Source organism: Agelaius phoeniceus, chromosome 7, assembly GCF_051311805.1.
Source record: "Agelaius phoeniceus isolate bAgePho1 chromosome 7, bAgePho1.hap1, whole genome shotgun sequence".
Taxonomy (NCBI): domain Eukaryota; kingdom Metazoa; phylum Chordata; class Aves; order Passeriformes; family Icteridae; genus Agelaius; species Agelaius phoeniceus.
Window position 1 is genome coordinate 35418565 of NC_135271.1, and position 12669 is coordinate 35431233.

Consider the following 12669-nt stretch of genomic DNA (forward strand, 5'->3'; position numbering starts at 1 on the left):
CTGCCCACCGGCTGGAAGGCAGGACGAGCCCCGAGCCCCGGTGGCAGCGCTCCAGCTGCGGGATGAACCGCGCCGCGCTCCGCTCCCGCCCCGGACCCGCCGCCGAGGCGTCTCCTGGCAACGGGCTCGCCCTTCCGCTTCCGGGGCGAGCGGGGAGATGGCGGCGGCCGCTGAGGAAGCGGAGGCGACGGACTGGTAACAGCCCCCGTACCTTGCCCGGTCTCTGCACCCTCCCACGTGCCCGCACCTTTCTCGCTCCCCGCACCCCCGCTGTCCCGCACCCACAGCCCGCCGGAGCCGGCTGACTCCTGCCTGGTCGTTTCCCGCAGGGCGCTGCTGCCGGAGGTGGAGGTGCTGGAGTCCATCTACCTGGAGGAGCTGCAGGTGGCGCGGGGCCTGGGCAGGTACGGCCCGCCTTCCCCATCCCCGGCCCGGTCCCGCGCCGCCCTCCTCACCCCGAGCTGCCCCTTCTGCAGGTGGGATCCCTGGGAGATCAGCATCACCCTGCACCCTGCCACGGCCCAGGACCAGGACTCCCAGTACGTCCGCTTCACCCTGGTGCTCTCCGTGCCCCCTCAGGTAGGCTGCCCGAGCCCCCCCGCCCCTGCGCCTCCGAGCCTCGGGCCTCTCCACCTTCCTTGTTGTGCTTTGGGTGTTTCTCTTTTATCCTAGTATCCTGATAAAGCTCCGGAGATCTCCATCAGGAATCCGCGGGGGCTGTCAGATGAGCAAATTCAAAAGTGAGTGCCAGGAGGGTGGGGAGTGGCAGTCCTTTGCTCCAGAGATCCAGGAGGCAGAAGTGATGGACAAGCCTTCTGTAATTCATATGACTTCCGTGTCTGGTTAACAGATGGATACAGGTCCCTAAATCACTTTGTCCTAAATATCTCAGGAGCCACTGGTGCTGAATTTAACACAGAGGGGTCCACTTTGTGGTTATTCCCCTGTGGTTCCCCTGAAATGTTATTTGAATCCCTGGGGCCTTGAAAGTTGCTGGTCATGCCCTGACAGAGGTGGGACTGATCCCAGTCCTTGGGCAGCCCGTTGTTGCCTTTGTGCTTTGGTCCTTGGGGCAGTGGAATGTGTGCAGAGACACACGTGGTGTCTGCCAGCAGTACGAGAGGATGTGGCTCCCAACAGACCTGCACAGGGGCTGCCATCAGATAGACAAAGCCTGGGATTCACCAAAATCAAAGGGTGCTGGCTGAGCTCAAGCTGAGGCCATCAGCAAACCTGCTCCTGCAAGTCCTGTCATAACAAAGGCTTCCTGTGCACTGGCTTGTGGGGAACCAGGAGAGCACATGAATATGTGTGTGCATGTGTGCCCATCCTGTGCTCCAAGCAAAGCCTGAAGGCCACTGTTCTCTTTTTTCCTCCTGTCATCATGGCAGGATGACAGGTATGTGGGACACTGAAAAGGTGTAGCTAAATTTTTGTTAAGGATTTCTGCTGCTTTGCTGTAGGATTTCCCAGACCCTCAGAAGTGTTGCTGAAGCCAGGCTGGGGACAGAGGTGCTCTATGAACTGATCGAGGTGAGAGTCAGGAGATTGGGTGTGACCAGCCACAGACTCTGATCCCTGACTGCCCATGGGGTGGGACATCCCTGAGCCCATGGGCAGGCCAGTGAGTAAAACGTTTGCTTTAATGCTTTCACAGAAGGGAAAGGAGATCCTCACTGAAAACAATATTCCTCAAGGACAGTGTGTAATCTGCCTCTATGGATTCCAGGTAGGCATGTGGCTCCTGACCTCACAAACTGACTGGGAAGTGAGGCAAGAGAACAGGAAGTCTGACACTGGGATATCAGCCTGGGTCCAAGATACACTCCAGCAGCCCCCTGCCTCCCTGTCTGCACAGGGCCCTTCCTAGTGCAATACATGCTGCTCTTCCCATCAACTTCTAGATAATCTTCTACAGAAAATGGACATGGGGCATGCTGGAGCATCTCTAGAGAAGCATAGGTTCTGGGGCTAGTTGATGGTGCATTTTAGTTTCCCTGTGTTGGCTACACCTCACCAGGAGTTCAGCACACAGGTGGTCAGGAAGTACTAGAATGTATTCATGCAGGTGCTGAGGTCTGTGGGGACAGGGGAGCAGGCCTTACTAGGATTTCAAGGAAAGTCAACACCTGCCTAGGAAGGAGAACACACCAGGTGGGAAGATTGCTGGTTACACAGGAACACATGCTGAGAAATCAGTCATAAAATCTTTGCATATTGACATTAGGAGTGTTTCTGACATTTGAAACAAGAAGCAGCATCCCAGTAATTGCTGAGGGAGTGGAGCTGCAGCCCAACAGATGATGTTGGGTGGCTCTGCTAGCACTAGTTCCCCATGGATACCACTGACATGGAAGTGAAAACCCAGCTCAGCTGGGTGGTTACACAACTCTTTGCTTAGAAATCCTTCAAAGATGCCCTTTTCTCCTGACAGGAGAAAGAAGCCTTCACAAAGACCCAGTGCTACCACTACTTCCACTCTCACTGTCTGGCCCGCTATGCCCAGCACATGGAGGAGGAGATCCTCATGCAGCAGGAGGAGAGAGAGCAGCACCTTGCACCATCCCCCAAACAGGTACTGGGGCTCCTTCCTTGGCCCGCTGCACAGACCCTTGTAACATCTGTATCACCCTCTTTGGCACATGGAGCTTGTGCTGAGAATCAACAGGGACTAGACTGAGTTATCTCCAAGGGCCCTTCTGACCAAACAAGTGGTTTATTGGATCTCTGGGTTAGTGCCTGCTGTGAGGGGGTAAGAGGGTTGCATTTTTAGACTTCCGGAATCACAGAAGTTAGAAAAAAGGACTCCTTCCCTAGTCCTAGTCCTGAACTGTGGGGAGTTGCAGCAGGGTAAACACAAATCACCTGTGTTTTGGGGTGATAAAACCTGCCTAGCATGTGTTGGAACAGTTGTCAACTGAAGAGGGAAACAGAACAGCTGAGCATGGAACAAATCAAAGGCTCCTTCCTACAAACCCTTTCAAAGAGGTGCTGCCTTGATGACACACTCCACTTTGGAGCAGAAAAATACATCCTAGGCTGAGGGGCAAATCCGTATGTGTTGACAGAGGTGCTTTGTAAAGCAGTCAGCTGTTGGAGCACAAATCCCAGCATGCCTCATGTGGAGACACCTTCCATAGCCGTTGTTGAGACACCAGGGTGCTTTCATGCTGCTGGAACCCCTCTGACTTCCTTACATTGGCAGAAGAGTGAAGAAGACCACCCTGTTCCACTTCCAGGGTGGCGTTATGGGGCAGTGCATGAGCTGGATCACAGACAGGGTTTGCTATCCTCTCTTGCCTCCCCACAGGAAGTTGGTGTGCAGTGCCCTGTCTGCCGGGAGACCCTGGTCTATGATCTCTGTGCTCTGAAGGCAGCACCCCCGCCGCAGCACCCTCTGGTAAGAGATGGGGGCTCACCTGCCCAGCTGTGCCTCCTCACTGGGTAGCTTCAACTGGGACATTGTAATGCATGCACACTATCTCAGGTCCTCCTAGATGTCCCATCCAAAGGGCAGCTCACAAGCAGATTCAGTTTTACAGCCCTGAGCTGAGCAGATGTGCTGAGAGAGAGGTGATTCTGCCATGGGGAACATCTCTGTACTCACTGGGATACAGTCATGTCAGGAGAGTGACCTGATGGTAGCTGTTGTGCATCCTGCCCCACAGCAGGACAGCCCAAGGCAGTCACTGCAGAAACAGTGGGTCTGCACTGGGATGCTTGGCTTCTGTCCAGGGATTTCCCATGCATCTGTAGGCCTGGTCAGTGTGGCAGAAGGAAGTGGGTTGTCTGCCTCTGTGCAAAGAAGGGTTTGGGGAGTAGCTCCCAGCCCTGCCATGCCTATCCATGCTAGGTGCTGAGAGAACCCTTACCTTGCCTTGCTTTCTTCTGCTCAGGAGCCGTACAGACCAGATGCCAAGGTGCTGCAGCACCAGGAAGAACTGCGCCTGATTTTCAAGAGACAGCAAGAGAAAGGGGGAATCATCGACCCCGAGGCAGAGAGGAACCGATATTTCATCAGCCTCCAGGCGGTACGGCACTGGGGGCAGAGAGCTTCTGAGGGTGCTCTGGGCTGCAGCACCAAGCACTGTCATCTGCTGTGGGACACCCCTGTCCTTCTTAACCAGTGGCTTTTTTCTTTCAGCCTCCAGCTGCTGTGGATCCAGGCCAAGCAGCCACTGCCTCTGAGCTGTCGGTGAGTGCCCGCGCTGCGGACGTGCCCCAGCCGCCCAGCCAAGCCTCAGCTCCCGAGCCAGCCGGGGCGTCAGAGCCCAGGGTGGAACCCAGGCAGCCTGAGAGGTGTGCTGTGCCCAGAGAGCAACTGAGCAAGAGGGAGAGGCACAGAGGGGAGAGGCCAGGCTCCAGAGGCCGGGGTAGGCAGCTGTGCAGTGCCTCGCAGGAAGCAGGAGAGGAAGCCTGTCATCCACTCCACGGCTCCAGGGGGCCCAGGGTCTTCAGCCAGAGGGCAGAGCGTAGACCTGCTGGACGGCACAGCCAGGAGTTTTCAAAGCCTCCCAGTAGAAGCAGGGCTGCTCCCTTGGCTGAAAGAAGGGAGTTGTGCCGTGAAGATCCCTCACCAGCAACAGAAACTGTGGACTTGAAAGAGGAGCACCATGACGTGGAGAAATGGAGCACAGAGGAGGGGATTGAGGCCCGGGGCAGGAAAAAGGAGAACCTGATGTTCAACCGCAGTGACCACAAAGCTGCCCCCAACTGGCAGGGCCACCACAGGCCCTGGGATTGTGGAAAGTGGGAGAGGTCCAGAGTTCAGGAGCGTGGTTCCTACCCCAGAGCACCAAGAGGGCGAGGGGTGTTCAGGCCCAGTGGACATCGAGAAGCCCATCTTGAGAAGGAGAGTGGCTCCTAGCAGGAATGATGAGGGGCTGGGCTGGGGGAAAAAAAGGGCTGTTTCTGGAGAGAACAATGAAGCAGTAGCAAGCAGATACTGTACCCCCTGGAAGGGAGGAGACAGATGGCACATGGGACAGCGTGGGACAGGCAGTGTCACCATGGTATGTGCAGTGTAAAGCATCCTAGCATGAGCAGCTGGCTGTTACCAGCATTGGAGAAGTGGAACCTTGACAGATCATATCAGCCTTGGTCTCAGAGGACCCAGAAGACAGAGGTAGCTTTGGGGACCCGCAGCTATTGTCCCTATAGGTGAAATGCCAAGAAATGTGCACACCTACAGAGCAAAGGTCTGAGCCTAGCATGGTGCCATGGCAGAGCCAAAGTGTGACAAGACCTTCCCTGGAAGCCAGTGGAGCTGTGGTACCAAGTCCCAGGGCAGTATCTTGGAGCTCAGTTCCACTTGCTCTGTCCCCCATTCCTTCTCAGAGCACTTTCTCAACTGCTAGGATTGGCCAGGCAAATCCTTATTACACAGGACATTGCCCAGTCCCAGCCAGGACATCCAAATTAAGCTTAAGTCAGCACTTAAGGCAGGTCACGGCTGTCTGGTGGCTAAGGCTTCACCTTGGCTCCTGCTTCTCCAGGAAACCTATATTTAGCTGGAGCTCCTGCCCTGTCTTTCAGCTGCTTTTGTGCAGGCTGAAGCTGATGGGGGAACCTCAGAAGAGAGTACTCTGCTTTGTAACCTCTATGTGTCAGAAGCCCCCTCCAAGGCCAGGCTGTCTCTTAGCACTTCTGACAACCCTGAAGTGAAGACATGCCCCAGTATTTTGGATACAGCTTATCCTCCTGTAATCTTCAAGCTGATATTGCTTAAATGAGGATTTGCTGTTTAAAACTTGGTGCAGTTCTGTCTGCTGCTGCTCCACAGATGTAAATGGTGTACCATTTAGAAGCCATGAAGAGTGATCCCAAGCCTCTGAAGTGGGGCAATGCTATTAAATTAATTCGTTGGGTCTTCTCCAGAGCCTGCTCCCTTTGTTTCCTCTGCCCTCTTGCTCCTGTTTGTTGCTTTTTGGAGCAAAGGCGTTGATCCCTGGTATTTCTCAATTCCCTCCCTGTTCCCTACAACCAGGGCTGAGGCAGAGACCTTCCCCTGGAACTTCTGGGTGGCAGGAGGGCTCCCTGCTTTGCCTGGCTTAGTGTAAGCTCTCTGCCTCACCTGGACTGATACCTTCACACTCGTTTGTGCCTTGTCCCCCACCTCTTGTGCCCACACATGGGTTGTTAATTGTCTTCCTCCTTCTGCTAAGTACAAAAATAGCAGTGCTACAATGGACTTGCCAGAACTTCACATGAGATCCCCAGGAAACCAACAGCAGTGTGTGCCAAGAGGGCATTTGTCAGTGCACACATCTGTCTGGCTGACCTTTGGCACATGAAAGCTGCACTACCCCCTTTCTTGACTGAGAACTCCTCATCTGCTGCCCTGCTTACTCCATGCCTGGTCTTGACCTGAAGGGGTTGGTTTAACCTGCTGCCCTAGAACCTTCTGTGCTTACATTTCCAACACTGGTCTATTTTCAAGCCTAATGCTTCAAAACCATTTTTTTTTCTTCCTCCTTGGCCTGAGCCTACACTACCTGTCCTGGGCTGGCTGATCTGAGACAGATGTTGTGCCTTCCTGCAGATGAGGGCTGAGCAATTGTGCCCTGAAGAGAGCCCTAATTTTCCTTCAGTGCTCCCTCTGTCCTTGTTCAGCTGGTTTCTGGGGGAATGGCCTGCCCACACTTGGGTGAAAAGGTGCGAACTTAACCTGACATTGGTGCTTGTTCTGCTGCCTCCTGTCTTCTCTGGTGAAACTGCTGTGTTCCAAGAAAGGCATTTGATTGTGTCCTGAAAGAAACATGGAAGATCTCTACCCCTCACAGCAGCTGAAGCTCCTTGGCTTCCTCTGGTGAGCCAGGATTACTCTCATCAGAAACGTTGCTGTGCCATGTTTGGAGCTTGGGATTCAGCCATGGAAATCAGAGTGAGGACTTGGATAACTTCAGTCAAATGCCAGATGTGTTAGTGGGAAGGGATTTTTCCCTGGGAACAGTGCTTTAGTAAGGGCCCTCTTTGACTCACTGCTGTCAGCCTGGAGCAGATGGCATTTTGCAACAGTATGTGGAAATTAATTTGGGATAAACCAACCAAACCTCCAGGTCAGAGGGGAGGAAAAGAGCTTGCACACTGACCTGGGTCCTCTTGCTTGGTGTCCACCTGCGTCACTCACCTACCTCACAAGGCGGTTGTGAGGTTTAACTGGCAAAAGCCCTCAGGCCAGGCAGAAAGGCACTGGCAGCAGCTGTAGCATTAACACTATTAAAAGCAAGCAGCAAGAGATGTTGCGTGTGGTGGCATTGGGTCCCTCTGGCTCCCCCACAAACACTCCCCGTCCTCCCAGACTGCTGTGGGACATCTGCCAGTCACTCACTGGCCAGTTTTGACCCGCAGCTTTGGGTCAAAACTTCCAGCCTCCAGGAAGAGGCTGGATCTGAGTAGCCAGCCTATGCAGGATGGCCAAACTCAGGGTTTGAGATGCCAGCCAGCAGCATCCTGCTCCTTCACTTGCAGAAACTTTTTGTGGAAGTCTGGGGTTGCATTAAAGCAGTGCCTATTTGCACCAAAATCCATCCAGGTGCCAATTGACTGTGCCCCTGTGTATTGCCCTGTGCTCTTGGTCCCACAGAGCAGAGGCAAGAGGAGGGCTAAGCAGTGACCTACAATTTGGGTTTGGCTTGGAATCCACTCCCCAGCCCAAGCAAGGTGATGCAACCCCCAAAGCTGACCACATTAACATAGGACTGGCTCTGAGGAAACTACTTTCAGGATTGTGAAAAAGGGACTGGAAGGGGACAGCTCTTGGGAAGATATGCAGTAACTGGCCAAGGCCTCTCATCTGCCTCATACAGCTCCAGGGCCCCACATCTTTGATGGGAAGGACAGTCATGCCCACGTAGGAACAATATCCAAGCAGATCTGTGGCTTGGCATCATAACTCAGCAGGACCAGTGGCACCAGCCTGGAGTCTGAGGGAATATGAGTTGTCTCTTAGGAGCTGCTTTTTTTCAGAAACATTCTGGATTTGCAGTACTGGCCTTTCCAGGCCCTGGTCAGGAGCAGCAGCTGGATAGAGGGACAACTAACAGGAAAATGAACCAGAGAGACAAGAGTTGTGTTGTGCACTTCACAGAGGATATTCACAGACCAGTGAGACCACTGTCCTTTAAAAAAAAACAGACACTTTCAGCAGTGCAGAACCCCAATGTCCTGCCCAAAGGAAATGCCTTTCTGGGGCACCTCCAGGCTGACTCCCAAGGAAGGGGATTCACACCAGGAGCCTTGGTAGCTTACAGCAATCCCAACATGAGGCACACACTGGTGAGCAGGGCTGGTGCAGTAGCACCCAAGTCTGGGGAGCAGCAAGAGCCAGATTCCCTCCCTTGCAGTGAGGCTGGCAGATCTGACTCTCCCAAACCAAGGCATAGGAGAGGTAGAGGTGAACAGAGACCTGGCCTGTGCAGGTGGGCGGCTTCATGGCATGATCGTCGAATCTTTGTCCAGTCATCTCAGTATCACAAGGGAAAGCTGGCCTCTGGTCACAGCAGGCTGGAGCTTATGTTTGAAGTGGCTCCTTCAGGGTCTGTCTTGTAAAGCATGAAGTGGCCTTGCACCTGGGCAGCGCTGATCTGTTTGGAGACCGCCAGTGCCTGCTCCGCGAACCGCTGGGCTGCAGCCGCGGGCTGCTCAGGGTAGAAGCGCTGGAACATGCGGGCGAGCTGCCAGCGGGAGCAATGGCCCACGTACTGCTTCAGATCCACACGGCCAGGACGCACCAGGGCTGGGTCCAGCCTGGCAAGAGACAAAGGGTGGCACTGGAAAACCTGATCAAAGCATCTGTTTAGGGTGGGTGCTGCAGGAAGCCCCTATCCACACTAGCACAGCCCCTGTCCTTTCTGCAAAGTGCCATGCACTGTGAGATGGTGAAGGGGGCAAACAGGTTCAACCCTGGGGAGATTGAGGGCAGAAACCAACCTGAAAAGAAAGGAGAGAGCTGGGGAAGGACTGACTCCAAAGCTTTTGTCCTAGGAAACAGCTCTCCCCATCTCTGTCCCATGAGCAACCTCTGAACAAACCCCTGGGCCAGCTCGGTCTGTAGTGAATCAAGCCTGCCACAGCACAGCAGCTGTCCAGGCACCATGAGCCCAGGCTACATCCCACCAACCCATGGACACAACCCCAAAACTTGCAGCTCCCCACAGGCAGGAAGGTGGTACCACTCCTGAAGGACACAACCATGTTCTAAACACCAAGTAGGCATCTGAGGCTCCAGCAAAAGGGATCCTGATCAGCAGTCAAAGGATTTGCATCCCAAGGGAGGATGTGGGAAATCTGAACCTCCCGTCTTCATGCTGGAGGATTTAATAAACAAAGCCCAGCAAAAGGGAGCAAGGTTTTCCTGTGCTACCCACCCCGCTCCCTCCCAGGGGCAGTTCTGACCTGTCCACGTAGTTGGTGGTCATGAAGACAATCCTGGCTTCTGTGGAGGCCACACCGTCCAGCGCATTGAGGAGACCGCTGAAGGTCAGGCGCCCCATGCCTTGGTACACAGCTGGGTCTAGGAACAGAGGTGTCTGAGATTGTAGCTGTTGGCCACTAACCCTGCACAGGCTCAGGGCCACCTTCCTATCACCCGAGGCTTATGTCAAGCTCCCCACTCGCTCCTTGTTTGGAGGCTGACCCTCTGCCTGGCTGGCAGCACATTCTCCTCCCCTGCCCATACACACCCATGGGAACACAAAGAAAAAGAGAAGGAAAGCCACCTTCTCCCTCATCCTGCAAGTAGCTGGGCAGGAGAAGGACCTTTGCCTGAGGATAAAGGATCCAAATTCCCTTTTACAGCCTAGGCAAAACTGGACAAGTTCCAGTTTGGGCCCTGAGGTCTGAGAGACTCCCCCACTCCTGGTTTCTGCTGGAGCAGTTGAGCAGCCCAAACGTTTTTCAGGTACAGCCACAGAACCTCCCTCCTGCTGCTGGCCCAGGAGCAGGGGCAGTGCTTACTCTCAGCAGCAAGGTCCCGGCTGACGAAGGCAGCATCCACATCCTCCAGCAGGATGATGCTCTGCTGCGGTGCTACACTCAGGAGGTGATTGAGCCGATCATCAGAGAGGCTGTGGTCACTGAGGCTCAGCAGGCAGATACTGTACTCCAGTTCCCCAGCCAGAGCTGTGCTGGAAAGGACACAAACCACAAGGATGAATCACAGTGGGAAAGCCCACAGTCAAGGAAAAATTGGATTTCTACCCTTAGCAGTAAGGGAGAGGGCAGAGGAGTCCCTTTCCAGCAAGGATCAGATCTAACGGGCGGGCAGAAGCCCCTGTTCAGCCCACCCATACCATGCAGCACTGTGCAAAGCAAGGGCACAAAGGGCTTGTCACCCTGATCTGTCACAGTGCCAGCAATGCAAATGCTTACAATAGGCACCACACATAAGGCACAGCCCGCTCCAGTATTCCAAACCCAAACTCATCCACACCCTCTCATCCAAGAATGCTGTGGCTCAGAGCAGGGAGGTGACAATACTCACATGAAGCTGCTTTTCCCACATCCAGGAGGACCATAAAGCAGGTAGCCTCTTCGGTAGGGGATCCCTAAGAAAACAGTGTTCTTTTAGGGTAACCATATGGATTGCTCTGTGCTCCCTCCCTCCAAGCTGTGGTGCTGTGCTGAGCACGCAAAGAGGATACACCTGGGGAAGGTAAGCAGCAGGGAAAAGTCTCTCCACAGCCAATTCCAGAGAGGACCATGAGCATCCAGCCCCACACCATACAGCACACACCACACCAGAGCCTTGCCTCTTTCATTGTACCACTTGGAGTTGTTGATGAACTCCTTCACGTCCTGAACCAGCCTCTCTGACACGCCTTCCTCCAGCACCACGGAGCTGAGGGGCCGGCGGCGGCGGGGGAAGCCAAACTGGCGCCACTCTGCTCCCACGGCCGTGTACATGATGGTCTTCCCTTCCTGCTGCTGCAGCGCCAGCTCACGGGCTGCAGAGAGAGGCACAGGGGACAGCTGCCAGGGAACAGCATCTCCCGTGAAGCCCTGGGCATCTCCAGAGAGTAGGCTGTTCCCAGCAGTACCCCACACAGTTCCCCTACAGACCTTCCTGAAGGATGTTGAAGAAGATCTCCCGGTCAGTGCCCAGTGCAGTGAAGGTGACGGACTCCCAGGGGGTCCCTGTGTTCAGGTCAAGCATCTGCGTCTCTCGGCTGCGCTCAATGCGAATCCACTTCCTGCGGTACCTGGGGCAGGGAGACAGGTGTATACAGTGATCCAGCACCCTCAGCTGCACCTCACCTGGCTCATGTGTCAAGAACACTCATCTCATGTAAGAAAATCATTTCACACTGCTGAGTACGGGCTGCTCTTGCTACTCTTCATCTCCTGCCCTAACCCAGACCCAGAGAGGAAGAAGGACCCTCTCCACTGCTCTACAGGCCCCCCAACTTGCAAAAGTGAGGCTGAATCCCCAAACTGCTTTCCCCAACCCTCCCTTACCAGATGAAATGATTCCCGAGGCTGGGGATAAAGTCGAACTTGGTGCTGACACGCCCGCTTTCATGCTGCAGGTATGATGTCTCAACACTCAGGTGCTGTGTGTGCTTGGCGTGGTGGGAGACCCAGTTCAGCAGCCATTGGTAGCTCTTATCCTTGCTGGGCACTTCCAAGGTGATCATATAGTGGCGCCTGAAAGCCACCAGCCCAAACTGGGCCCCCTTACGGGCTGCTGCCAGGAATGTGCCCACCCCGACGAGGCCAAACCCAGCCCCAAAATATGGGTTGTCTTTCAGTGCTAAGACAAAGTCAGACAGGGGCATTGTGGGAGGTCAGGCAGCTCCTTTCCACAGCATTGTTTTTGTACTCCAGCAACAAACCTGTGAGGAAAGATTGAATGGTAGCAAGGAACACAACAGATCACCCACAGTTCCCTGCCCTTTATCATAGCCAGGCCTCAAGGTGAAGGGGTGCCTGGCACGTTTGGATTTCCCACATCTGTGCTTACTACCAAGTGTTCCTGCTGGCTGCAGGAACCTTCTCCCTCTCTGCAGGCCACTGGGTGAGCCAAGCAGGAGGGGGCCAGGAGCTCTTGAAGAAGCACAGGAGCATCTGTAGCTTCTTCAGTCAAGACAACAAGGCCAGAGTTTCACAAGATTTTATTATTTGAACAGCCAGAAATCATGAGCACTTATTTAAGGTTTATCGTTTGAAAAAGCTGAAGCAATCCCCAGGCTGAGCCAAGAGCCGGGTCTTTGCTGCTGAGAACAGGGACGCGACGGTGCTAGAAGGCACACCTCCATGTCTAGGTTACAGCCGCATGCTCCTGAAGCTTCTCCACCTCCCTCCGCAGGCCTGTCATGTACTGGGATCGAGGGGAAGCGTTCCCAGCCAGACAAACAGACACGCTGTGCTCTCTCAGGTACAGAATCCCACCTCCGCTAGAATAAGGTGTGACCTTCCTCCTTACCCGGGCACAGCGTCCCTTGGGCAGGGTCCCGCAGCCCCTCCCCTTGCAAGAGCCGCACCCTCTCCTGCAAAGGAACCGGATTCACACCGGCCTTCCCCGCAGCAGGGGCCCGGCCGCGGCCACTCCGCGGAGGATTCCGCGCCGCCCCCGCCCTCGCTGCAGCCGGTGCCGCCATCGCTCACCTGCACCGCGCCGCTTCCGCTCCCGCCCGCGCCACTTCCGGCCGCACCATAGAGCGGGGCCGG

The 12669-nt window shown here is 54.9% G+C and overlaps 2 protein-coding genes across 2 annotated transcripts; one reads left to right on the forward strand and one right to left on the reverse strand.

Moving 5' to 3' along the window:
* The first annotated feature begins 88 nt into the window (after window positions 1-88).
* RNF25 (ring finger protein 25) lies at window positions 89-7237 on the forward strand. The gene is made up of 10 exons (XM_077181567.1): window positions 89-195; window positions 330-404; window positions 477-579; window positions 673-740; window positions 1464-1533; window positions 1658-1729; window positions 2435-2575; window positions 3311-3400; window positions 3897-4031; window positions 4145-7237. The coding sequence occupies exons 1-10, from the start codon at window positions 158-160 to the stop codon at window positions 4865-4867; spliced, it is 1515 nt and encodes a 504-aa protein (XP_077037682.1). The 5' UTR covers window positions 89-157; the 3' UTR covers window positions 4868-7237.
* Window positions 7238-8069: 832 nt separating this feature from the next.
* On the reverse strand, window positions 8070-12666 carry BCS1L (BCS1 ubiquinol-cytochrome c reductase complex chaperone). Its single transcript, XM_054636438.2, has 8 exons — window positions 12607-12666; window positions 11458-11834; window positions 11062-11201; window positions 10752-10946; window positions 10484-10547; window positions 9958-10127; window positions 9397-9514; window positions 8070-8748 (listed from the first exon to the last, which is right to left on the reverse strand). The coding sequence occupies exons 2-8, from the start codon at window positions 11775-11777 to the stop codon at window positions 8496-8498; spliced, it is 1260 nt and encodes a 419-aa protein (XP_054492413.1). The 5' UTR covers window positions 11778-11834; window positions 12607-12666; the 3' UTR covers window positions 8070-8495.
* Window positions 12667-12669: the final 3 nt, after the last annotated feature.

Coding starts and splice junctions, on each gene's coding strand:
- RNF25 (XM_077181567.1), top strand. CDS start 158: ATGGCGGCGGCCGCTGAGGAAGCGGAGGCGACGGACTG. Junction 405..476: donor GTGGCGCGGGGCCTGGGCAG/GTACGGCCCGCC, acceptor CCCCTTCTGCAG/GTGGGATCCCTGGGAGATCA. Junction 1,534..1,657: donor TGCTCTATGAACTGATCGAG/GTGAGAGTCAGG, acceptor ATGCTTTCACAG/AAGGGAAAGGAGATCCTCAC.
- BCS1L (XM_054636438.2), bottom strand. CDS start 11,777: ATGCCCCTGTCTGACTTTGTCTTAGCACTGAAAGACAACCCATATTTT. Junction 9,515..9,957: donor CCGGGACCTTGCTGCTGAGA/GTAAGCACTGCC, acceptor CTCTGTTCCTAG/ACCCAGCTGTGTACCAAGGC. Junction 8,749..9,396: donor ACCACCAACTACGTGGACAG/GTCAGAACTGCC, acceptor GTCTCTTGCCAG/GCTGGACCCAGCCCTGGTGC.